Raw genomic sequence first — 26,893 nt, 5'->3', positions numbered from 1 at the left:
TAGGTCCGAATTTGTGGATGAGGTTCCTCAGACCCCAGCTGAGGAGGTGCAAGGTGACGAGGCAGCTGATGCTGAAGCCCCAAGTGCTGAGGCAGAGGAGGCAACTACTGATGCCCAAGTTGCTAAACCCCCAAGTGCTGAGGCGCGTCCTCCATCTCGCCAGGCTTAGATTAGGTTTTCCTTTTCAGTACTTTGTGTAATGGCCAGAGGCCCTCCTTTGTAATCCCTTTTGAATATTAATATAATGTTTTTCTTCATTCATTGTTGTTCTTTACCCAAGTTTTTGTGCCTTGTTAAACAAGCGAACTAGAAGTTGATTAGAGCACGAACTAAATAACTTTAACTTGGTACCCTGACATTAATCAGTCAACTGTTGGAGCCTCGGACTTAAGCAAATGAACATAACTTAAGGAGATGAACTCTTGGAGCCTCGGACTTAAGGTTGTGGCTTCTTCCCTTGGCGTTCAGCAAGCCAAAAGGAGGCATGTGCTAGCGCCTCGGAGTTCAAGCGAGGTGGCCCAGAGGTGGGTCCCGAGCCTCTCCTCCGAGGTGACGACGCATCCCAGACATGGTGGATGGTGCAGCCATGTTGAGACTTCTCCCCTTGGCGTTCAGCAAGGCCAAAGGGAGGCATGTGCTAGCGCCTCGGAGTTCAAGCGAGGTGGCCCAGAGGTGGGTCCCGAGCCTCTCCTCCGAGGTGACGACGCATCCCAGACATGGTGGATGGTACAGCCATGTTGAGACTTCTCCCCTTGGCGTTCAGCAAGGCCAAAGGGAGGCATGTGCTAGCGCCTCGGAGTTCAAGCGAGGTGGCCCAGAGGTGGGTCCCGAGCCTCTCTTCTGAGGTGACGACGCATCCCAGACATAGTGGATGGTGCAGCCATGTTGAGGTTTCCCCCCTTGGCGTTCAGCAAGGCCAAAGGGAGGCATGTACTAGCTCCTCGGAGTTCAAGCGAGGTGACCCAGAGGTGGGTCGCGAGCCTCTCCTCCGAGGTGACGACGTAGTATGACGATTTAATCAACGCATTTTATTGAGCCATAGAAATATTACAAATGTTGGGAAAGTCATCCAACATGATACAATTCATTGATAAAAGATTCTGAGGTGTTCAATGTTCCATGGACGGGGTTGTGACTTGCCCTCCATGTCTTCAATCTAGTAGGTTCCTGGTCGGATTTCTTCTCTGATCTTGTATGGACCTTCCCAGTTCGGCCCCAGGGAGCCGGAACCGGGCTCTTTTGAAGATGGGAAGACCCTCCTGAGCACAAGATCGTTGATTCGGAAAGACTTTTTCTTGACTTTGAAGTTGAAGTACCTTGTCATCTTCCTTTGGTAGGTGCCTAGCCTCAGCTGGGAGTCGTCCCTCCTCTCTTCAATGAAATCGAGGTAGAGCCTCAGGAGCTCGTCGTTGGTCACTTCGCTGAAGTGCAGACGCCGTGGAGATGGGAGTCCGACCTCCACGGGGCTCATCGCCTTAGTCCCAAATGCCATGAGAAAAGGGGTCTCCCCGGTTGGGGTCGTGGTAGTGGTTCGGATTGCCCAAAGTACTTGGGGCAGCTCATCAACCCAAGCTCCCTTGGACACATCAAGCCTCCTTTTCAGGACGTGCTTGATTGTCTTGTTTACGGCTTCGACTTGGCCATTAGCTTGTGGGTGGTGAGGTGTAGAGAAGTGCTTCTTTATGCCAAGAACTTCACACAGTTCTCTAACCTTCTTGTTATCAAATTGCCTGCCATTGTCTGAGACGATCGAGTAGGGAATTCCGAAACGGCAAATGATATTCTTCCATAGGAACTTGGAGATGTTTGCTTCTGTGATTTTTGCCAGTGGTTCAGCTTCAACCCACTTCGTGAAGTAATCAATGGCCACTATTGCAAAACTTGTGCCTCCTCTACCCTTTGGTAGAGGGCCTATGAGGTCCACACCCCACTTTGAGAAAGGCCAGGGGCTGGAGACTGCAGTCAAATCCTGTGATGGTCGTCTTTGGACGGGAGAGAATCGTTGGCACTTGTCACATTTTCGCACAAATTCGAGGGCATCCCGTTTCAGGGTAGGCCAGTAGTATCCTTGCCTCAGTATTTTTTGTGCCAGAGATAGGCCTCCAGAGTGGTTGCCGCACACTCCCTCGTGGACTTCTCTTAGTATGTATGTAGCCTCTTCTCCTCCGACGCATCGTAAGAGTGGAGAGAAGAAACTTCTCTTGTAGAGAATGTCATCGATGAAGAGGAAATAGGCAGACCTCCTTCTCAGCTTGTAAGCCTCATTCTTGTTGGTGGATAGCACCTGTTCTTTCAGATATGCTATAATTGGTTGCATCCAGGTGGGAGTTCCACCGACCCACATGACATTAGGGGCCTCGGTGGAAGGCAATAGGAGGTGCTCGATAGGTACTACGGTGAGTAGCTCTGAGTCTTTGCTACTAGCCAGCTTCGAGAGTGCGTCCGCATGAGCATTTTCGATGCGGGGAATCTGGATTAACTCGAACTTTTCAAAGGAGGGGATGAGGCTCATCACCATTTTCAGATAGGAGGCCATTATTCTGTCTTTGGCTGAGAAATTACCATTAACTTGGCTAACAACCAGCTGGGAGTCACTATTGACGAGTAGCTTCTTTACTTGCATTTCCTTGGCCAGTCTGAGGCCTGCAAGGAGTGCTTCATACTCTGCAACATTGTTGGTGGCTTTAAATCCGAACCTCACGGCCGAGGTGAGCTTGTGACCCTCGGGGCTGATGAGGACAACCCCGGCACCTGAGCCGATCTCTCCAGCTGAGCCATCGACAAAGAGGCTCCACGTGGGAGGTTCGACGGATTCCATGATTTCATCCACCTCAGGTAGGTTGGCGAATTCAGCAACGAAGTCTGCTAAAGCTTGCCCTTTGATGGCTGCCCTTGCTTTGAACACAAAGTCAAATTCACTTAGTTCCACTGCCCATTTCAACAATCTTCTCGAGGCATCGGGCTTCTGGAGCACTTGCCTCAGGGGAAAATTTGTAAGTACATGGATGGTATGAGCTTGGAAGTAGGGTCTCAATTTCCTTGAGGCCGTGATTAAGGCCAAAGCAAGCTTCTCCATATCGGGGTATCGGGTTTCCGGCGATAGGAGCGCTTTACTCGTATAGTAGACGGGAAGTTGGGTGGGCCCTTCTTCTCGAATCAAAACCGAACTGATGGCATCATTGGAGACGGCGAGATATAGTTGCAAGATGTCGTCGGGCTTCGGTTTGGAGAGGAGGGGGGCCTGCCCCAAGTGCCTTTTCAATCCTTGGAAGGCCTCTTCACATTCCTCAGTCCATTGGAATTTCTTCCCAGCCTTGAGCACTTTGAAAAATGGGAGGCACTTGTCTGTTGCTTTGGAGACGAAGCGACTAAGTGCTGCCACTCGTCCAGTTAAGTTTTGCACCTCCTTTGGCTTTTGAGGGGACCTCATCTGGCATAGAGCCTCAATCTTCTCGGGATTTGCTTCAATTCCTCGTAGACCTCCATTGTCTTGCCAATGAGGTCGGTAAGCATTTTGTTCACGAGTCTTTGGTAAGTTGCTCCGGCATTCTTCAACCCGAAAGGTATCATTCTATAGCAATAGAGGTCTCGGTCCGTGATGAAAGAGGTGTGCTCCTCATCGGCCGGGTGCATGGGGATCTGGTTGTAGCCGGAGTATGCATCCATGAAGCTCAACAACTCGTGTCCAGCCGTGGAGTCCACCAATTGGTCAATTCTTGGAAGCGGAAAGCTATCTTTCGGGGAAGCTCTATTAAGGTTGGTAAAGTCGATGCATACTCTCCATTTGTCATTGTGTTTCTTAACCAAGACCGGGTTGGAGACCCACTTCGGATAAGTGGCCTCCCTGATGAAGCCATTTTGGATGAGCTTCTGAACCTCTTCCTTTAGGGCCTCATACCTTTCTGAATTGATGGCTCTCCTTTTTTGTCTATACGGGGCAAAATTAGGATCGATTTTCAAGTGGTGGCAGCTGACCTTGGGGTCTATGCCCACCATGTCCTCATGTCTCCAGGCGAAGACGTCAAAGTTCTTGCCTAGGAAGTCCTTGATCTTTTCTCTCAAAATGTTGGATAAGCCCCTGCCTATTTTCAACACCTTAGACGGATCTCGAGGGTCGGCTGAGAAGCTCTCAAGTTCCTCTACAGGGGACGATTGAGGCTCATGTTCTATTATGCGGGGGTCGATCTCATCAGCGATCAACACCTCCTGAATAAGCGGTACGTCAATCATATCAACATCTTCCTGGTCAGTGGGAGCGTCACCTGGGACATCTGCCATGACCACATCGGCCATGATCACGTGGACGTCCCGGGGCTCTACCTTCTTAATGGAGCTCAGATAGCACTCTCGCGAACCTCTCTGGTCGCCTCTTACCGTTGCCACCCTATTTTCTGTTGGGAATTTCATGCATAGGTGGTGGATGGAGGTGACTGCTCCCAATTCCTTTAGGGCCGGTCTGCCCAAGACTCCGTGGTAAGCCGACCGGCTGTCGACTACGAGGAATTCCATAAAGTTCATTGTAGTTTGAGGAGATTCTCCCATCTCTACTGCTAGTGTTATCTTTCCTCTCGGAGTGATACTATCGCCGGTAAATCCGTACAACGGAGTGGTTGTGGGCGTCAACTGGTGGTCCAATATCATCTTGTCAAAGGCGGACCCGAATAAGATGTTGACGGAGCTGCCGTTGTCGACTAGCATTCGTTTGAGCCCATTTCGGGCTATGACAGCCCTCACCACCAGCGCATCGCAATGGGAGTAATGAACTCCTTCGGCGTCTTCCCGGGTGAAGACAATGGGTGGTACTTGGTTTCTTCGAGAGCTACTATCCACAATGTAGCTTGTCAGAGGGGGGTGCTTAGCCTCCCTAGCATAATTTCTTTTGGCGTTACGTGTTTCACCGCCAACATAAGGGCCTCCAAATATGGTATCTCGTGGATAGGGGCCTCATCTTGAGCTTGCCTATTTCTTCGGTGTCTACGCCCTTTCCTGGGCCTCTCTGTGTCTTGCTCTCTTCGCCTTGGGGAGACATCCCTTTCACGAGGAGCGGCCGCCTCACGCCCATGTCGGTTGTCTTGCCTGGGCGGGGCCTGTTCGCCTGGGGCAAGTTACGTCTTTCCCTAGCTGATTCCTGTCGGGGGCGGCGTGCATAATCTCTGCAATTCGCGGTGTCGTGCCCGTAGGACCTATAGTGCAAACAGTATCGAGGGAGGTTTGGATTTGACCTATTTCTAGGTGCAAAACCTCGGCCTCGGCCTCTCCCTCTACGGAGTCTCTGCTGGGCCTGTATCTGATGTGGGGTCAGCGGTTGGGTTGACATCCTCATACGCCAAGGTTGGCACCGCGTTCAGAGTTATAGTGGCCAGGGCTTGGCCGGAGTTCTCATTTCCAAATCGGTTCATCTGGTAGTCCATGAGGTGGGAGGTCGGTCCCCGACCTCGCTGTCTTTGAGGAGGTGGGAGGCCCTTGCTCGCCCCGTTCCTATGCTCAATCAATTCTTCATTGATTATCTCCCTTCTCATCATCTCTAGTAGGGCGTCATAAGTGGTTGGGTCTTGATTTTGCACATCCCTCCAGAATAGGGTGTTCATGTTCAATCCTCCTCTCAATGCAGATAGTGCCTCTCTGTCGGTGACTTGTACACAGTAGGTCATCTCGTCGGTGAAGCGGGATAAGAAACTTTTCAAGGACTCGCCATGCGCCTGTCTCATGTCTTGAAGACGCTGAATAGGGGCCTCTCCTTCCTTGCTCACTACGAACCTTTTCAAGAAGGTAGTTTTGAACTCGGGCCAGCTTCGGATGCTCCCAGATAGTAGCCTACTATACCAGATTTCAGCCGCTCCACTGAGGGTTAAGTGGAATGCTCTGCACTTTACAGCTGGGGTGGCGCCCCTCAGGCTCATGTGAGTTTTGTAAGCGTTGAGGTGCTTTTCTAGGTCACCTCTTCCATCATACTTTGGTATTTTCGACATGACAAAGTGGCCCGGGACCTGGGCATTTCTCAGTTCTCTTGAGAACGGCAGGTTCTCATCATCATCATCCAAGTCATAGGACCTCTGTTGCTCATCAGAATCGTAGTCTTCGGCCTCGTACCTCGGTTGTTGGTGAGAGGGTCCGGGCCGGTTCCTAGCCTCTTCCTCCCTCCTTTGTGGCCTACTTCTAGGCGGGACAGCGCGGGGGGCATTTTTGTGCCTTCTCTCCGGCTGCTGGGGCATCGGAGGTGGAGGCTGTGGCCTCGTCCGAGGCTGCTGAGCCTGCTGTTGACTAGGTCTTGGTTCGGCAGGGCTAATTCTGTCAAAAATACTTCCTGCTCTCCTCTGTCTTGGGTCTCGCTCATATGGGGTGGAAAGTTATCAGGGCTCATTTGGACCTTGGAGGGTCGGCCAGATGCATAGTTGGAGGAAATGTCAACTCCCACTTCCCTCTCGAATGGGCTTTCACCTCCGCCATAGTCTGGCGAGGCAACCCTATGACTTTGGACCTCGTCCTCTTGCTGATAGTGCCCATGGGGGGCATATGGGGGAATGGGAAAATCTCCTTGGCCTTGCATCTGGGCCATGAGCTCTCTCATGGCCAAGTTTTGGTTGGCTATATCCCTCATGTTGGCTGCCATGGTAGCCATTTCTCTTGATAGTTGCGCTGTCGCACGCATCCCACCTCTCCTTTGGTGGTGGTGGAGCCTCTGCCGAGCTGATGGGACAGCAGGTTGGGGAGGCACATTCGTATTTTCTCTTACCCTCCTTGGAGGAGTATCTTCGTTAGAACTCATTTTTTTTTCTTTATCAAACTTAGATTTCTCCAAGTGGTAGGGGTTCCTCCTGCTCTTTTTCAAGAACAAATTCTTTTTCAAGGGGGGTTGCCCAAATATTTTTCAGTAAGCTTTTACCACAAGGTTGCTCGTGGTTATGGTATGGTTTCCCACAGACGGCGTCAATCTGTTGACCCCAAAAAGTGCGCCAACAGATGCTGGTCCCACCCGCGCTTGCGTGGGCGAATGTCCAACACGCTAAGACACGTGGACGGTCTAAAAGGAGCGGTTCAAAGGGGCGTGGGAGTAGCCCAACGACGCGGGACGGTGACGTTCGGAATCCGCCGGGTTGTTCGTAATCCGATTGTACGATAATTACCAACCGGTGCTCGTAGATGTATATGTAAAAATGTATAGACTCGATTTGTGTATTGCAAGTAAACGAGAGAGAGTTGAGTAAATGTAGTTTTTAGTATTGATTCTTGCATTAGCCTTTTACATTATACAATGGGGGTATTTATAGTGATACATATGGAATGGGAGCCCTTGGATGAAGTGGCACGTGGCCTCATCTCCTCAGTTCAAATGTCCGTTCTTAGGCATGGGACTTGACTTGCTAGCTTACGGCGCATTTATTGCTTGTGCAGGGCCTCCATGCTAGTGACAAGACTTGACCTTTATGCTTATGACAAACGTTCCAACAATCATTCGAATAAGATCTGTGCAGGCGATCTCTTGGGAGAAGTGACCATGGAGGATGTTTCCTTGTGGTTCAGAGGCTCGCGCATCAGCTTCGGGGCTTCGGCCATTTGTCATGATACTTCTACTTGAGGGCCTTAGCTGCTCTCAGCAGGTTCTAGCAGCCGGGCTTCGGTTCGTAGGCCTCAGTCAATGGACCTCGAACAAAGAGGAGTTTGGGCAGATGGACTTCGGCTCAAAGTAGTTCGGATGTAGCCCCACCTCGGCATTGTATGCCACCTCGGCAGGAATGCCACGTGGATCGCCATGAGTGGGCCATTGTCCGAGGTAGGTTGGCCAGGTGTGACAACACGCAACATATATAGTCCAATTTATGTTTTAAAGCTCAAATTCATGATCTCAGTCTGCAGAACTTCAGGAGGAGCACTAGTTCTGGAATGAGTTGCATTACTTGGAAAGAAAGGGGGTTGGTAATGCTTGTGATAATGAAAATTAACTTTTCTATTTGTTTGTAAAAGGGGAATGCATTTTGGAGATTGATCAGCTTAAACATATACAATGCCTCTATTAGTTTGTTAAGCTTCCAATTGTATCATCCAAGGAATTTATATTTTCATACAAGGAACTAGTCAATAGAACTATTTAACTTCTAATTTCTTAATCTGTTTATTTTCCTTTCAGACTACATCTTCCCAAAGCAGCCTTTTTGATCATTTGATTAACATCTGGGAATTTAATGAGGGGCCTGTTCCAGGCACCTGCAACCTTTATTTCTTGGTGGACTTCAAGTTTCAGTCACCATTTTATCGACAGGTGAGCACCAACATTTTTTAATTTGTCGTAAAAGAGTCTAAAAACAATAATACTTTTTATCATTTTTAATGGATTAAAGATATTTCCTGTCTGGTTGAATTGTTACAGCATTTAATGCATTTATCAGTGAAAGATGTCTAATTTCCCCTTCACAATTCCTAGACTTGGGATTTAAGAACTTGTTATAATAGGGAATATAGATGAGTTATCAGAATTCTTGCCAAGGCAACATCAGAACGATGGAAAATTTATGATCTTTTCTATAGTTGTCTGGTGTCTCTAATATCATCCTTTGTCATTATCGGGATCATTTTTTCCCTGCCGTCATCACTTATATACAGCACTGCACAATCCTTTACTCATCTGCATGCAGTAGGCATTATGTCAAATCACATTCCTTCCATCACCAGTTTTATTTTTCATCCTCAATGATTTAATTTATTTTTTTATTATTATTCTTTTTTCCCCTTTAAGGTATATTGATATATAGTTTTACTTAATAGTTTTAAACCTCAATGTCTATGTATCTATTTCTTGAAATATGGCACTTCGGTATCGAGGATGTCTATAATGTGTTCTAATTGAATATCACTAACGTGGCAAACTCAAATCATTTTAGTTTCGCAACATTTTTTTTTTTTAATAAGTAATCAAATATTTTATTAATCAAAAGGTAATACACAAGAGGTGTATTATACACTTAAACAAGAAATAAATGTTATGAAATTAGGCAGCCCATCTATGTGATTAGAAGCTGCAGCATTAAATCAATTATACAATGTCAAATAAAATAATTCTCTAAACTGCTCTAAAGTCTTTATCTGATCATCAAAACAGCGCTCGTTTCTTTCTCTCAACACACACCAAACAATGCAGCTTGGACTAAGGTCCCAAACAAGTTTACTGTCCTTGTCACGAAACTTTCTCTTCCATGCTTTCAACATATCTTCCATATGCCTTGGTATCACCCAATCCACATGTTGAGAAGCCAGAATATCATTCCACAGCAAACGAGCGCCATCATAATGGAGAAACAAATGGTCAATCGTTTCCCCATCCTTTCTGCACATATAACACCAATTTGTAATATAAAACCTCCTCAATCGAAGATTATCCGCCGTTAACATTTGTCCCCTCACTATCGTCTATAGTAAAAATGCCACCCTTGGAGGCAATTTACACTTTCAAACCATCTTCCAAGGGAATGAATTCTCCGCAGATCCTAATAAAGATCTAAAATAAGTGCTAACTGAGAAAATGTCATATCTTGCCAGCGTCCACCTGATGTGGTCACTCTCTCCAACCCTGATATGCACTTCATACAAAGAGGTCAACAACAACGCATAATGATCCACTTCCCAATCTTGTAATCCCCTTCCAAAAACAATGTTCTAGTTGATGCTCCCATTTTGTGTATCTAATACATCATTTACCATAGCAGATGGCATCACGACAATACAATACAGAAAAGGAAATCTCTCCCTTAGTGGTTGATCTGTACACCAACAATCATCCTAAAAGCTGATAGTATTGTCACTCCTCACACCAAATGTCACTCTATTCCGAAAGTCACTCCACCCTCGCCGAATATACCGCCACAAACTCACCCCGTAGGTACCACGACCCTCAACGGAACACCATCCACCCTCCATAATTCCATAGTTCTCTTCAATAATTTCTCTCCAGAAACTCTTCCTCTCCACCCCAAATCGTCATAGCCACTTACCCAACAAGGCCTTATTAAACAATACAAGGCTCCTCAATCCGAGTCCCCCAACCCTTGTGATAGAATAAACCGCACCCCAATTGACCAAATGAAATTTCCTCTCATCTCCTAACCCTCTCCAAAGGAACTCCCTTTGGATCCTTTCTAGTCTCTTAGCCACTGTAACAGGAATGGAAAACAAAGACAAGAAATAAGTGGGGAGGTTCAAGAGAGTAGACTTGATAAGTGTAAGGCGACCTCCCTTTGAGAGGTACATACGCTTCCAACCCGCTAACCTCCTCTCCACCATTTCCACAATACTATCCCAGATGTGTATACTTTTGAACCTTGCTCCTAGTGGGAGGCCAAGATATGTTATAGGCAACTGCGCAACTTTACAGCCCAATGTAGCAGCTAACCCCTCCACGTTATCGACCTCTCCAACAGTGATAGCCTCAGATTTCCCCAAGTTTATCTTCATTCTAGACACGGCTTCGAAGCACAGAAGCAAATGACGCAAGTTCCTGAAATGTCTGCATCACAAAAGATCATAGTATCATTTGCAAATAGCAAATGAGATATCTACAATTGACCAATCCTAAAGCCCTTTAACAAACTCTCCTCCACAGCTTTCTCAACCATTGTACTAAATGCCTCCATTACAATAACAAACAGTAATGGAGACAAAGGATCCCATTGTCGCAAACCTCTACTACTCCGAAAATGACCTTTAGGAGTGTCGTTTACCAAAACTGAAAAAGAGACAGTAGAAATACAAAATTGAATTCATTGGCACCACTTAACCCCGAAACCACATCTCCTGAGCATATATAATAGGAAACCCCAGTTCACGTGATCATAGGCCTTTTGAATATCAAGCTTACATAGCATTCCTGGAACCCTTTGACGTAGTCTTGAATCAATACATTCATTTGCTATGAGTACGCAATCCAAGATCTGTCGCCCTTTGACAAAAGCATTTTGAAATTTAGACACCACTTTTTCCAGCACCTCCTTTAATCTATTAACCAAAACCTTTGCAATAATCTTATACACCCCACTTACTAGACTGATAGGTCGAAATTCCTTAATGTTTGTCGCTTCTGATTTTTTTGGGATCAACACAATAAATGTGGTATTAGAACTTTTCAAGAATCTGCCACACTGGAAAAAGTAAGCAAAAACATCCACAATGTCCGATCGTATCAAATCCCAACAAGTCTTATTGAATGCAAAGGAAAATCCGTCTGGTCCTGGGGCCTTATCATCATTCATACTGCACACCACCTTCCTAATCTTATCCTTCCCAAATGGTCTTTCTAACCAACTGACATCCTCCTCAGAAATAGTCGAAAACTCTAGCCCCTTAAGTTTTGGCGTCCAATCAAACTGCTCCTTATAAAGATTTTGATAGAAACTCACCATTTGGGTACCAATGTCCTGTGGGTCCTCATAAGTTACCCCATCCACCTCCAGCATAGAGATACGATTGTTGCGTCTGTTGGAATTGGCCACCCTATGGAAAAACTATGTACATTTATCACCCTCTCTCAACCACTTGACCCTAGATTTCTGGCGCCAAGCAATCTCCTCCATTTCCACCGACCTCTCCAACTCTCCCCTTAATTCTTGACGTCTCTCCCTCTCCTCTCCTCCCAATTCTCGACTTTCCTCCTTCATATCTAACTCTTCTATTTCTGAGATGCATTGATTTTTACGCCAGTTAACATCCCCCACCACCTCTTGAGATCCTCTTTTAAAGCCTTTAATTTCTGATCCATCACATAACTGGGGCACCCCCTGAACTTGTAAGAGGCCCACCAAGTCCGTACACGTTCCCCAAAACCGTCCACTTTAAGCCACATCTTTTCAAACCTAAAAGGCCTTCTCCTGCTATACCCTACATCCCCAGATAATGAAATAGGAAAATGATTTGAATACGCCCTCCCCAGTCTCCTCTGAGCGACGTCCGGGTACATAGCCTCCCACTCCACACTAATCAAGAACCGATCGATTCTAGAATGAGCAGGTTGCTCCCGATTAGATGACCAAGTAAAGTCTCCCCCCATCAAAGGCATATCCACCAACATATTCTCCCTAATAAAATCTGAGAAGTCCTACATAGCCCCTGTTAGTCTCTCGCCACTTGACCTTTCAGTAGGAAAGCGGACCACATTAAAATTGCCCCCCTATGCACGTTGGGAGGTTCCACCAAGCCATCATACCTGCCAATTCATCCCACAAACCGCCTCTGCTTTCATCAACATTAGACCCATAAACTCCTAAAAACATCCAAAGAAATCTATTCCCAATATTTGTAAATGAGAGGGATAGAGAAAATAGCCCTTCACTAACTTCCTCCAAATGTAAAACTCTAGTATCCCACATAATTAGCACCCCTCCTGAGGCCCCCATTAATCCCACAAACTGATACCCATAAGCTACTTACGATAACCCTCAAAACGATCTCCAACTTTGTCTCCTGTAAGCAAACAATGTTCGTCTTCCAACCCCTTAAGAGATTCCGAACACCCAACCTTTTTCCAATTTCATTAAGCCCCTCACATTCCAGCTAACTATTTTTGGGATCATCTTGACGCACCGTCATCCCTCCCATCAATCCTCTTCTTGACTCACCACCCCTCACGTCATAATTAACCGAGCATTCAAGCCATTTAAGCTCACGGTCACCCTTTCTTCTTGTCTTACCACTTGGTGTATCCGTCACTTGTCCCCTACTGGCCTCCAACTCCTCAAATAATTGTATGAGCTTATGTTCATACCCGTCGCAGGACACTCCCACCATTTTGCTGAATTCCAAAATTTTTTGAAGAGCCCAGCTCGATGGTGACGGTCTAATGTCAAGCTCACTCATTTCCACTATATCTTCAGAGGAAAACTAATCATATTATAAGTCCTCTTCCTCCACCCGAACTACATCCCTATTTATATCCTCCTTTTTGGCGCCTCTACCCACACAACCAGAGCTTTATCAATCCCTGACCCCCCTCATTTATAGACTTAGAATATCTCCTACAGTATGTATTCGTTACCATCGTTGCCAAACCTGTTGCCCCTTATTTCTTGAAAGCCGAAGCTGAACTTTTTGCTGTTACATTGTTGGTCTCTTGCTCCATAGTCGACATTAATGCTCTGCTAGCCTCGTGTCTTTGGTCACATCCGGCCTCTCTGACTCCAAATTCATCAAACTCGGCTCCCCTTCCTTGTCCCAGAGTTCCACCTCCACCCCTCTACTTGGTACTTGGGATTCGCCACTTGGCTCAGCCATCACCTCTTTAGTGTGGGCCTTCTTCGATTTCAACTCCTTAGATACCTCATTTGCTACTACATTTTCATTAGCTGTATAATTATTTGAGTCCACTCTACACGTATGACAATACGTCTGACCATAACCCACTGCATTCCCACTATCCAATAGCCTCAGTAGTTCATCCAATTTCCTTTTCAGTGCCTTTATGTGGGCCCTTATGTCAGTATAGTTTGCAGAATTATCGGACGGGCCTTCCTTATTTGGCCCCCAGTTTCACCCGCGTGGATTGCTCCTCTCATTTACTGCTTTATCCTTTTGCATCCGTACCTATTGATCAGCATTCTAAGAGGCCTGAATGTTTGCCATAACTCCAGCATAAGTCATTCCTTGCCGGCTTTGCTCTTCCACTACTCGATGCTTGGCCTTATCTTCGACAACAAATGATTTTATAACTACTTGAAACACGCGCGAGATCATTGCCCATCCCTCTCCATTATGCCCTTCAGGCACCATCACTACACCCTTTTGACGTTGCTCCCCATACTGTGCTATTATGAGATACCTACCGACTGTTAGTACATCGTTGAGCCAAAAACGCTCGGGGGGTCTCATTAAATTTCACGACAAAATCCTCCGACATTCTAGCCATCCTTAACTTATCCATCATATTCACCATCCAAACAGCTCCAAATCTTCCTAAGTAAATAGCATTGGAGATCTTAGATCCCCATTCTGACATCTTAACCATGCCTGAATCAGTGACAGACAAAACAAATTGTTTTGCCTCAATTCTGAAACTAGAGCTAAACACCAACATGCCATTAGGAATACTCTGTCTTCCTACATTCCGTGCAACCGAAGCATCATACAAAGAAATAGGATAGATATGAGTCCTAGGCGAAGTCTACACATTCTGGGCCTTCACTGGCGGCGGCGAGTGGGCGCCATGCGCCAGCGAGCGCATGACCAGATCTCGTTGGCGCGTCCCACTCGCGCAGGCTCTGGCGGCGTCAGAATGGCGCGCCCAGCCGGCCGGTCAGGCGCGTGTGGCTGGGAGGTGGTCGGAGCTGGAGCGGAACATGTGGGTGGCTCTAGGGTTACTGGATATTGTTTGTAGATACGATTGGCCGGAAGTTTGTGGCGTGAGGCTGGTTGGTTTGGGGGTTCCGGACAGGGCGGACGGACCGCCGCCAGAGAGAGGTGGAGGTGGCCTGCCGGATTTGGATTTTGGGAGGTAAGGATCCATCAACTGATGGAGGAGAGAGAGTTTCGCAGCATTCTTAAGCATGCCCAATCCTATTCTTCTAGCTGTCATCATGTGTGGTATTGGCCTTCTTTTGCAACATGGATAAAAAATGTGGATGGAAGAAAGATACTTATTTTATATTTCTTGATGAATTATATGATTTTATTGTGTTTCTTGACTAATTTACAACAATACCAGTCTTATTCTCTATACATTTGAGCACAATGCATACCATTTTCCTCGACAATTTTACTTTAAAATGTTAGGCTGGCTATTTGATTTAGAAATTGAACTACTCTACTGGGTAGTCCACAAATATTTGTCTTGTGCAGAAAAATATGAAAAGTTGTAGAGTTTTCTCGGAACCAAGGAACGAGAGAAAGCTACTTACTAACAAAGGGAATGGGGAATTAGAGATCTAAAATCCAAGTCAAGTGTATTAAAGATGGAGTTTTTTCGTAGTGATCAGATCACAGAAATATAGAGGTATTACTTTGACAAGTTATTTAATGAGAGACATAGTATGGACGTTGGTGATTTGTTGAACCCCACTATAGATAGGAATGTTAATTATACTAGAAGAATTCAGCTTTCTGAAGTTAAGGGACGCTGTGAAGAGGATAGTGATGATAAAAGAAATCAACTCAGATGGAATTCTTATTGAAGTTTGGAAGTTCTTGGGTGATGTGGTATTATTGGTTGGCAAAATAGTTTATTCTTAAAGAATAAAATGATGTCAGATGAGGTGAGAGAGGGCAATTGAGCATAAGTTAAATTGCAATTCAAATATTACAGAAATCAGATTGGCTTTATGCCAACAATACTATGGAAGTTATTTACTTGTTAAGGACCGACACGGACATGTGTCGCACACGTCAATAAGCCATATTTCGAAAAAGTACTAACACGACTCTCCGTCGATCAGTTGATAAAATTCTTCATTTATATAGTATAAATTTAGTTTATAGTTGTTATTAATTTTTCTTATTGAAATATTTTAATTATGAGTACCTATTTGTTATTCAATAAGAATTTTGAGTTAAAATAGACATAAATAATATTTATGATAAAGAAAGATAAATGACATGATAGAGTGTATGAACAGGGTTCGATATCTGACACGTGTTCGACACGAATATGCTATTCTAGTTGAAGTATTAGTTCAACAGAGTGTACGAATGAGATAGATCTGGATATGAACTATGGAAAAACACCTGTAATAGGGTGGCTAAGTGCTATGGTGGGTACTAGATAGAAAAGGAATTTTTAGTAGATATAACAATATTATTAAGAACGTGTATCATGGATCAATAACAAGAGCAAGATGTGTTGGCAGTTATAGAGATTATTTACCTATCACTGTAAGCTTGCACCAAAGTTCTAATTTAAGTAATGGTAGAAATAAAGATAATAATGAGTTATTATAGAGGATTTTGTTAACTGTTTTCCACAGAAGTAATTGTTATGGGTATCTGAGTTCAATTATTAACAAGGAAAGAGGATTTGAAGAGGATGTTATGCATGAAATTAGACCAGGTCGATATGACGGAGAAGTACAATAGGAAATTCGTTTGATCGAAAGATCCTTATGTGGGTAAAAGGATAGTTCTACAAAACACTATTAAACCTTCTATGATTTATTAGCGTTAGGCTGTTGAAGGACAATATCAGTTGCAAATGAGATATGTAGCAGAAGTGTGAATATGCTAAGATGGATAGGTGATCATTGTGACACAAATGGACAATATAATTAGTGTAGAACACAATCAAATAGGAACGAGATTAAGAAAGAGAGTAGAAAGGGAAGGACAGGGAGAGAGTAGAGAAAATTTAGAGGGAGAAAATATCAATTTATTCAATATCAGAGTCTTAAATATTACAGTGCATAATCCACCTTTATATATGTGATCTAAACTAGTATAATTTAAGTAGAACAATAATAGAGAATCTATTAAATAAAACCTTAATTATGTTTTCTAAAATAAGTATCCAATTTGAAAGTAAACAACTAATAAAATACTATAGAATTTATTATATAAAACTCTAATTTTGTTTCCTAAAATAAGTATCTAATTTGAAAATTAAATTAATAATATGCCTACCATGAGAGGCAGGGATATGTGAGGATTAGTTAAGGGAATGTACTTTGGTGGTTGGGACATGCTTTGTGTAGATCTAAAGAGATTGTCGTTTATAAGAGTGATGCAATCTTAGTAGAACATATGGATTAAACGAATAATCCATATTACCAAGTGTAATTAATCACAAAATATAAGAAAAAGATAGCAAAAACAACACACAAATATAACATTTTTCCCTCTCGACGTGCCTCCCCCCCCCCCCCCCCCCCCACACACACACACACAGTCTCTCTCTCTCTCTCTCTCTGTTTTCTCTCTACTATGATATGCAGAATGGAGGTTTCCCTTGTATCCTTTCTATAGGAGGAAAATATTAGGGCTTACACATGCAAATTCCCCAAAGAACCTCTATTGCACTTAAAAAAATAAAATAAAATAAAATAAATAAATTTTGTGGCCGAGAGAAGAAGTGTACAGTATATTAGGCATCACACATCCAATAGAACATATCAGAAGAGGGATAATTTGACCAAAACTAACATTTCTATTGTAGTTGATAAGGTGACTCACATGGATCGTCCAATGGATTTAATAATAATCTGAAAACTTGTAATATTGATATATGTAGTATTCTTTCCAATTTTCGCACCCATTTCATATCATGTGATTTTTCTGAAGCAGTGAGAACCATATGCAAGTCTTGCTTCTGTTTACTATACCTTCTATTAATTTTTGAAGTAGGTAAATCTGTTGCACTGTAGATCTCCTTGTGATACCTTTCAATTTCATCTTGATATGTGTTTGATCACCCTCTCCCATAATTTATTATAGGACAATATATTTATAGTTCATATAATCTTGAATCGTTTCTAGGAACTATTGTTATCTCCCCCATTCATGGGTCATCTTTGATCCTTTTAAGATCTTGTTCAAAATTTTCATTGACAACAAAATACCTACTTCTGTCCAATTTAGACACTTCCATATTTTGATAAATATTTTGTCCAGTTCAATTTGCTTCTCTTAGCATCCCTGATTTCCGAAACCTGTAATCATCTGGTAAAGTTAACAACGCTAGAAGGATTTGAAAGACTACTTTAAAATTTAAGTATGTGAAACCTGTCGGTTAACAACTCCCTAAATTATCTCCCTTTAACTTGTACTACATTTGATTTGCTGCTACCCTTGGAAGACCCTTGAGAGAGCTATCAAGAAGAATAGACTGTCTGATGCTTTTAGTTGGACCAGTGCTTGGTCATCCCAGTGACGACTTGGAAAGGATTTTTATGAGGAAATCATGCATGACCAAGCTTTGCTGGTTAAGTGATCTGCCTATTCGAGTAATCGTTGTTAACACTTTGTGGTCACATGTTAAATGAACTCTTGGTACACTTCATAAACATTTGTGGTGCCTGCTGACCTGACATTATATATTAACTTTTCCTTGTCCACTGTTACTGTTCCGGGTTGGGACCTTATTGTGAATATTTATACACTACATATATTTGCACTTACAGTTACATTAAGATATTATTTCGCATCAGATCTGCAATTCCTTGATTTAAAATGAGTTCATGGACTTGTATATTTATTTCGTAATGGGATTATTTTGAAAGTGAGTGCTTAATAAATATGATCTGAATTGTAGAATATATTATTTTGAGCCTTTTTCTTACGGTGGCCTTTCTAAGTACATAATGGGTTTTGGGATGACAGATGGCAAATATGTTCTTCAAGGAAGTGGCGTCTCGATTAGTTGGTTCATTCAATGACCGATGTAAATTGATATATGGACCTGGGGTCCCAATTCTTGAAAATACTTTTGAACAGAGATCGTGAAAAGTTACATCATCTGTGCCTTTATGGTGATGTTTTCAAATCCAGTTCCAGATGAGTTCATGGTTTTAAGTAAGCTCAATTTATCTAAATCAGACTGATTCAACCCTTGCCTTATTCTGTTTTTTTTTTTTGTCTCAGGCCTCTTGATCATTCCATGTGTCTTCCTTGTTGGAACTGCCTGGAATTTCCAATCCTTCAATTTACTCCTATTTCGGTCCATCCTTAGGCAGAAATATACAAGTTTATTTCATTTTTTAAGGAAGAGATATGATTGTACTTTTGAGTACAGCTCTACCGAGTAGATTAATGTTGTAGCGTTGATATTGTATTTCTCTTCCTCCAGAGCTAGATGATACTCAGGGTGGCTCTAAATGTACGACCACTGTATGATGTCTTTTATGAACAATTGCATTCCATGATGGCTAATCTTTGGTCGTGGCATTTTGCCTCTAGAGCTTGGAAAATTATAACTAAGAATCATGCAAATTGTTGATAAAACTATGTAGGATGAAGTGTAGAATATTCACAAAATCTTCATTCCTCTGATAAAATCTTTAAAAACACATAATCCCCTGTTTTCTTTTCTTGTCTTTTTGTGTCATCTGAAATGCACCAACTTTTTCCATTTGGGTTTGGTGTTGTAAGCCCACCGCCCGATGCCAGTCTAGCTATATTTCTATATCTTAGCATCGCAGTACAATCTTTCTAGGTTCAAAAGAAATCTTAAAAGTTATGTACTCTGACAATTTATTTATTTTATTTATTTATTTATTTTTTAGGGTAAATGTAACAAAATCTAAAATAGTCTAAAATAGCAACAAATAAAAATAAAGAATAAGAAATAGAGAACTCTTGTGTATATAAAGTCACATTAATATTTATGAAACGTTCTTAACATTGATGTAACTACTTGGAGCTAAAACTCAAAGGTTTCCTCGTATTTTTTTTTATTCATATTAATGTTGTCTTATTTAATTTTTGTTTGATTTTGCTAAAACTCATATTTTAGTATACTTCGATAAAAATTGATGAATAAAAGATTGAAGAGTTGATAAAAATTGAGTTTCATGAAATATGTGGTTAAAATTAATTGTTAATTTTGACTTGAAATTTTATCAACCTCTTTAATTAAGCCAAATAGATACTTAGTCGAATAACCAAAAAATTTTACCCAAAATTATACTACTTTAATATACAAAAAACAAACTCCTTTGCTTAAACCAATAATAATAATAATAATAATAATAATAATAATTAAAAAGTTAAAAATCATTTGAAAAGAATGCATAAATCACATAATAGTATTATTTTACCTGGTGTATTACAATATTAGTTTAAATATAAGTAGAGCCAAATGTGACTAAATAAAATGTACTGTTAAATAAATCATATAATTTTATCTTCAATTGAATTGGTAACATAATACAACATAAATTGATGATCTAAGATTAGTGATATTAATAACATTGCTTAAATCATAATACCTGTGAATTAATGTTTAAGGCTCATGGTACACATGCACCCCCCATAATGATTCTTACACGTGTGTGTGAGCATGTGATTGTTAAGTAATTTGTCAAATCTTCCAGCTGCAGAGCATGTAGATTAATCAAACCTTACCGACCACGTGCCCTCATATGATCCAAAAACTCTAGAAAGTGACAGCATCTATCGGTACAAAGTTTCTTCAAGTAACTCGAGCATAAGGGTATGCCTGGTAGTGATTATGAGAATTATTTTTTGATCGTTAAAGGAAAAAAGTGGATTCACCTGTGAAGGAAGAAGTCAAAAATTATGGTGAAAATAGTGGTATAACGATAAAAAATTGATTTTTTGGGTAAAAATTTGCTACCAAACCGAGATTAGAAGTGATCACGAGTTAGAGAGAGATTATGATCATGAATAACTAAAACGCATTATTTGTATTTCTTTAGCTTTGACATTGTCCTCCCCCATCCCCAAATCGAGGTAAGATTTCTTGTTTTTCACCTTAAGTTGGAGGTCAGATTGAGTACTGTTCAAACGCTTAATTGTTTTATTGTTATTGTTAAAATAAATCATGCCACCTAGAGTGGTTGAATTAAAAAATATATGTATATACACAAAAGATATAATAAATAGAGAAGAATAATTAAAGCAGTAAACAAATTCTTCGATGCACTCCAATTCCATATGCTGCCTTTACCCGCATGCTTCTAAGTCGTTCTCCATTGCTTACCTTCGTGTGTCACATTTTGGATAAAGCTCCCCCTGCTTCCACACCTTTGTTTCATTAGGAAAATAAAATTAAGGTTTGACTACAAAAGAGAAAAAGAAAATATTAAGAGAAGAAGTTTTATGATAGAAGGAAATAATAATTGAATAGGAGAAATAAATTTACCAAAAAGAGTTAACGGTAAGTTCATAGCATTGTATTGGGAAGAATTGTGCTTGGCAAAGTGAATTCGGATATAGAATTAAGAGTGTGTTTGCAAATTGTAAGTAAAAATGTATGAACCCATAGTTGCAAAAAGCTTTAGCAAATATGAGTGCAAAAAGATTCGGATTTTGTGGATTCTTCATAAGTTTGATTGTTGCATTGAGCATTTGCTCGACTTTCAAGCCTCATTTGCATCCCTTATCAATCAGTAAGTCTTTCTTGGCTCATTCAATGTATATTGCTGAACACTAACTAGACGGTACAATGAACAAGTTTTTTATTCCTTTTCCGTTATTAATTCTATCTAGTCTCGACCACAATAGTCATTCATGCCACTAGCTATTGGCATTAGCTTCCCTTCTTTGATTATGTTAGAAAACCGTTTTGATTTGGTTTACTCATTTGAGAATTTGGCTTTTCGTTGCAGCTGGTGATGTTTCCTCAACTAATAATATTTTTTCTCTTATGATTGTTGACAGTCTACTAAATCATGTTAAATTTGTACTTTTCTTCCCTTTAGCTTATTTTTAAAATTTTTTGTTTTTACTGCATTCAGTGAGATTTTTCGCAATAAGCGGTGTAAACGTTCATGGTTCAAACTTTGAGATTACGATAAAGATGACGACAAGTTTAAAGTTTAAGGTGGATCGTGGTGATGGGCTAGCATCAAGGTGAAGTTGTAGTGATAATCGAATCACACAAGGGGCATAGTTGCGATGATCAAGTTACACCGATTGAGTGCATGCAGAGGCGAAACTATAGTGATATCAAGTCACATAGATGTGGAGTTATGGTGATCTACACGTGAAATATGATCTCTCGCTGTTGTCAAGGATTATGAAGTGTTGACGAAATCTATGGCTGGTGATAAAAGGTTGAAGATTGTTGTGCGAAGAAACCAAATTGTAAGGTCCGGTGGATGAGTCTTTGAATTTAAGCTCTTGTTTGAGTCTTATTCTTCTAAAAAATCATTTTTTTTTCAAAATTCATATTTAACCACATATTTCTAAATAAAATAATATTACATTTAAATCCAAAAATTTTTCTTAATTTTTAATAACATATTCTTCATCAATCACTATTTAATAATGCATTCTTTTGCAATTTCCCCTTAAAATGGAGCTGAAAGAAGGGCTAATTTGTCTGTTACCGTTGATTAAGTGACACGACACCTAAACTACACATGATAGGTATTAGTTTCAACAAATCTATAATGTTATTTCATTCTGATTGTACGATAAAAAAATTTCGCTGAGCCATCTTATCATACGGACTTGTCTCATATTATTAAAGACGTGTACACAGCAGGCACTGATGGCATCTCATGTTCAATGTTTCATATTTCACGTCTATGGAAACATGCAAATCTGTCGAATATAGAGAGCATTCTTGTGACGAAATAATCAACAAAAATATATATTATTTCATTGTTACATTAATACAATTTTTGAAGGAATTTTACAGCTCAAGGACGGTAGTTGTGTTCGTTGTTAATTATATTTAACAACTTCATCCTATGACCTAAAAATGACATTATCTGTTGGTCGAAATAGGAAGATTTTTGTATAATGTCTTGGTCTATTTAGTTTTCCTGCCCAATGGAGTGATTATCTTGTCCGACATGGGCAACCAAAATGTTTGAGGGAACCATCATTGTTAAAATCTATACTTTTTTCAAATCAATAAATGTGAATTACTATAGATCAAAAATTATATACAAGTACATCGAGCATATTCAGGTAATCAAAGGTGTAGACAAGTACAAATATACCGGGCATACCTGGGTGAACAACATGAAAAGATGAACAAAGACAAAATATATAAATACCCAATGCAGAAGACTTGAATTGAATCCAAACATACGGATACAAAGAGAACATAACTTTGTATATGTGTGTTTTGATTTTTCGAACAATACCTTCTACTTGCAGTCTTAAATCCTCAAAAATCTTCCTTTTAATCTGCTTAAATGCACTAGCTAGGGTGGACATGGAGCGCCTGATGCCCAACCAATCCCGGATTTGTCCCCACAAAGCAAAACTGATTGGACGGGAGAAAAAAAAGATGATGCTCAGTCTTGTCGGCAATTCCACAAAAAATGCACCTTCGGTCAACTTCCAAATGCTTCAATTTATCCTTTGTTAGTAACTTCGATTTAGCTCCTAGCCAAAGGATAAAAGCGTGTTTTAGGGTGACATAGGCATTTCAAATAGTTGCTATCCAGGCAGTCTTTGTCCCCTTGGGCCTAAGAAAATCATAAGCTGCTGTGATACTGAACTTGCTTGCAGCTATGCATGCTGCCAATCTGTCAATTGCAGCCTAAGTTGCTTGATCAAGCCGTGCAATGCCAATTATGTCCCAAACTGGTTGTTGAGGCTATGAAAACATGTCACAAATTTTCAATAGTCTTTTAAGTGGTGGAGAGTCATCTTTCTTTGCCGTGTAGTCCCAAAGGTCCCTTCCACCAAGGAAAATCAGATTTACCCACTTCATCCAAAGAGTATTTTTTTTACTATGGATGTTCCAATGAGTTTTTGCAAGGAACGCTGAATTGAATGGATGAGAAAATTGTTAACCTAGTTTGAGCTTTCCACAATAAAAACAAAATAAGAGCATAGTTCGTTTCAAGTCATTGAATCAACAGGCAAAATAATCCTATAAAAAAGATAAATAGAAAAAAAATCCATTTTCACTGTTGATTTGAAGCAAAATACACCACAATCCACCGATATATGCAAAATTAGGAAAAAGAATACTAATTAATCAAAATGCATCTTGTATTATCCATGTTGCTCCCCATATGTAAGGGTAGATTAGCAGATTTAAGATACATTGTTGTGTGTGTGTGTGAGTGTTAGAGATAAAGATATTAAGATTAGTAGGTCATACACATTTATAATACTACTTGGTTAATAATTATCTGTGAAATGAAAGGTTAGTGTTATTTTAATTATGAGGGATGTCTAGTAGAGTTGTCAACGGAAGTGTGTTTTTTTGTTGTTACTAGTAGAACTAATATACCTAATATCTAAATCCTTGAGAAATTTTGCTCTAATTAATCGATCACTATGTATTTTGTCTCAATAAGTAAAAAATAATAAAATAGTAATAAAGAAAGATAGATGCTAGGAGAACTAGAATGCCTATTGCCCCTCGGGGCACAGCTCAACTGGTGGATCAATCAACATTGTCTTGCTTCCAGCAGTAGGGTGGAAAGTTCGATTCCTGGTGGGAACCTGCGGCCAAATATTTGGTATGGAGTAATCATTGTGGAGGATGGTCTCTTGTGCGCAGAAGTGTACAGGTACTGGGGGGAACCTGTGATCCAGTTGAGGCATAACTCGCGATTTACCCCCTTCAAGGTTCTAGGGGCAAGGGTCTTGAGGGTCCAAGATTTAGTCTAGTGTAAGTTGGGATATCTGGATATAAAAAATAAAAAGAAAAAGAAAGAACTAGAATGCCTATTGTCACACCAGAGAACTGGTGTTTGAGGAAAAGTTATTGCTAATTTTTTAACAGTTGCTGCAGTAAAAAATTATTAGTAAATGCTTGAGCCAAGGCTCTATATTCTGATCTATGGTTGAAGATTTTGCCATTACGGGTTGTTTCCTTGGAACACCACCACAATAAGCACCCTCCATGCTATATGTTGTAACATGTGGTTTAAATCAATTTTCAATTTTCCTTATTTTTATTTTTTCATTATTTGATATACACAATTTGAAAACATTCTCTATATTTTTATACTCTATTCTCTTATAATTTTTGGCAACTTGATATAAGACTCGTTCCTTTTCTCTATGTTCATGTTCGAGAACCATTTGTGACCTATAAATATTTTATCTTGGAAACATACAGTGTTGAGAGTATTCACATAAAGGGGAGACCACATGACTCTCATCCAGCTTTTTTCACTCTTATAGCCATATTTTCTAACTCTCTTCTCATTTCTGTGTTATTTTATTTGTTATTATGGTTGATTCTATTACACAAATCATTTATTTTCTATGATACCATACTCCTATTTGCAATTCGTTTGATTCTCATTTTTTGACCACAAAAATAAAAAATGTATGTTATCCATCACATTAAGTCACTATATTTGACTTTCTATCTATTGTGTGGATCCCGTAATGACTATATTTTTCATTCTCATTTTTAAAAAAATGCAAATCAATCGGGCTCTTGGTGAGGATTAAAATTAGATTTTTACCAAAATTTGATAAAAGTTGATGAAATGTATAGTTGAAATGCATTTAAATGCATGCATATGTTTTGCATAAGCACACTTAAATAGTAGTGTTATAAAATGCATGCATATGTTTTGCATAGGCCAACATATACTCGATGCAGTTTCGAAATGCTCAACATATAGGATATGTGTGTTGTAATGCAGTTAATCAATTTCGTTGATTGCATAAGCACACTTAAATGTCGAAAGGAGCACATATTTATGTCAAAATTAGCATAAAAAATCTTATCCCATTTTTATTACTTTGAAAAATCAAACTGAGCCCAACAAATGTCTAATTAGTTCAAATCACCCAAAAGCCTATGAATTATATACAACAATATGTAGGGTTCTGATGTTTAGAAAAATAAAAAAATCAAAACAATTTTTTTTAGAGGATTGCAAACTATATACGTCGAGCTCAAACCTCATTCTTCCTCAATCTTTCTCTAGTTTTACCAGCAAGTAATGGTGTGTATATATATATATATATATATATTTTTTTTTTTTCAAATTGCAAAAAAATGAAAGAGCCTTGATGAATATAATTTTGTATCGAATGATGCAAAGGATTACTTGGATGAAGAAGAGGAGATTGAATTAGAATCCAATAAAGAACTAAACAAGATTTAGGATTTTTTAAAGCCGGTGTTCATGTCGAATCTAATTATCGGAAATGATTACCAAGTAATTATAGTATTTATGAAAATTTTGAAGAATGTGTTGAAAATTTTATATATACACACATTGAAATTGATGAATCTCCAGTATTGCAAGGAATCAGTACTTTATGTAACTGGAATCTCTTGATTAAGTGATGCATGTCCATTGATGAATATTCATCAATTACATGTAATCTATAGTGAGCGTTGGTCTCGAAAGGTGACGTAGCACTCTTTTTCATCCAACTCACAAGAAATTATCTTTAAAAAAAAAGGATGAAGGGATAAGGTCGAACTAGTTTTAGGTCTAATCTCCACAGCTGTTATGAGCATTATAATTGTATTATGGTATCAAAATTCTCTAGTTACAAATAGGGAACAATTCCATTATACAACGTACAATTTAGAAAAATTCTAAGTGTACAGGAAAATTTTACAAGGTCAAACTAGAGGGACAGGTGTCCCCTTGTGATTTGCTAAAGCCAATTGCAAGGGGACAACTATCCCCCTGTTTTAACTCCCTTTTTTTTTAGGATAAAGATATTTGTATCGAGGAGGGTGTACTGAACCGTTTACACTTCTCTCACAAACATGCGGGCCCCATGTATAATTTAATATTTCGAACCGAGATTCCATCCAAATGATGTGAGTAATAGGTAAACGATTAGGTAAATGATTATGTACGTGTAGTATGGTCTTTTTTTTATAAGTATAGTGCAGCTCTACAATTTAAACCACTAGTCATTTCATGCTACAGTATCCTATCTTGATTTGTGAGTAATTTGTGAAATCAGTCATTTCAAAGTTATGCAAATTGATTTATGTAGTGTATTTAATTTAATTTTAAAGAATATGAACACGAATCTCAAAAAAGAAAGAACACCATACCACATGTTTAATGTTGTGTAAGTTTTGATCACCTATGGAGAAAGTAAACAAATTAGATCATTGCTCCTCTTTAGTACAAGACATTGAGGATCATATGACTTATGTTATATTTTTAAACTTTTGACTATTTTTCAAGATTTTATATTAGTATTATTACTTTAGCACGTTAACAATGATTATTAATGATGTCATTCTGCAAGACATGTCTAGAAAAATATCGATTTCAAGTTGAAAATTTTAGTAGGAAACAAAGACTAATATTACAACTAATTTTGTCTTCCATTCTACATTAAT

The 26,893-nt window shown here is 40.2% G+C and overlaps 2 protein-coding genes across 5 annotated transcripts in view; both read left to right on the top strand.

Annotated features, from left to right (window-relative positions):
* Positions 1-426, top strand: part of LOC111409086 (axoneme-associated protein mst101(2)-like) — a 1,693-nt gene extending 1,267 nt beyond the window's left edge. Inside the window, exon 2 of the mRNA XM_023039001.1 lies at positions 4-426. Coding sequence (XP_022894769.1) covers positions 4-169 — 166 coding nt within the window. The 3' untranslated portion in view covers positions 170-426. The remainder of the gene's footprint in view (positions 1-3) is intronic.
* Positions 1-18,825, top strand: part of LOC111409087 (coenzyme Q-binding protein COQ10 homolog, mitochondrial-like) — a 31,276-nt gene extending 12,451 nt beyond the window's left edge. The window contains exons 4-6 of one of the 4 annotated variants that reach the window (XR_002705422.1): positions 8,126-8,257; positions 18,277-18,468; positions 18,538-18,825. Coding sequence is in view for 3 of the 4 variants with exons in the window: in XM_023039004.1 (XP_022894772.1) it covers positions 8,126-8,257; positions 18,277-18,399 (255 nt within the window). In the remaining variant the exon portion in view is untranslated. Of the gene's footprint in view, positions 1-8,125; positions 8,258-18,276 lie in introns of all 4 variants that reach the window. The other 3 variants (XM_023039004.1, XM_023039002.1, XM_023039005.1) reach the window with 3 other exon arrangements.
* Positions 18,826-26,893: the final 8,068 nt, after the last annotated feature.

The sequence above is a fragment of the Olea europaea genome, chromosome 14, assembly GCF_002742605.1.
Source record: "Olea europaea var. sylvestris chromosome 14, O_europaea_v1, whole genome shotgun sequence".
Taxonomy (NCBI): Eukaryota; Viridiplantae; Streptophyta; class Magnoliopsida; order Lamiales; family Oleaceae; genus Olea; species Olea europaea.
The sequence above is the reverse complement of the archived record's forward strand: the minus strand, read 5'-3'. Positions and strand labels throughout refer to the sequence as shown.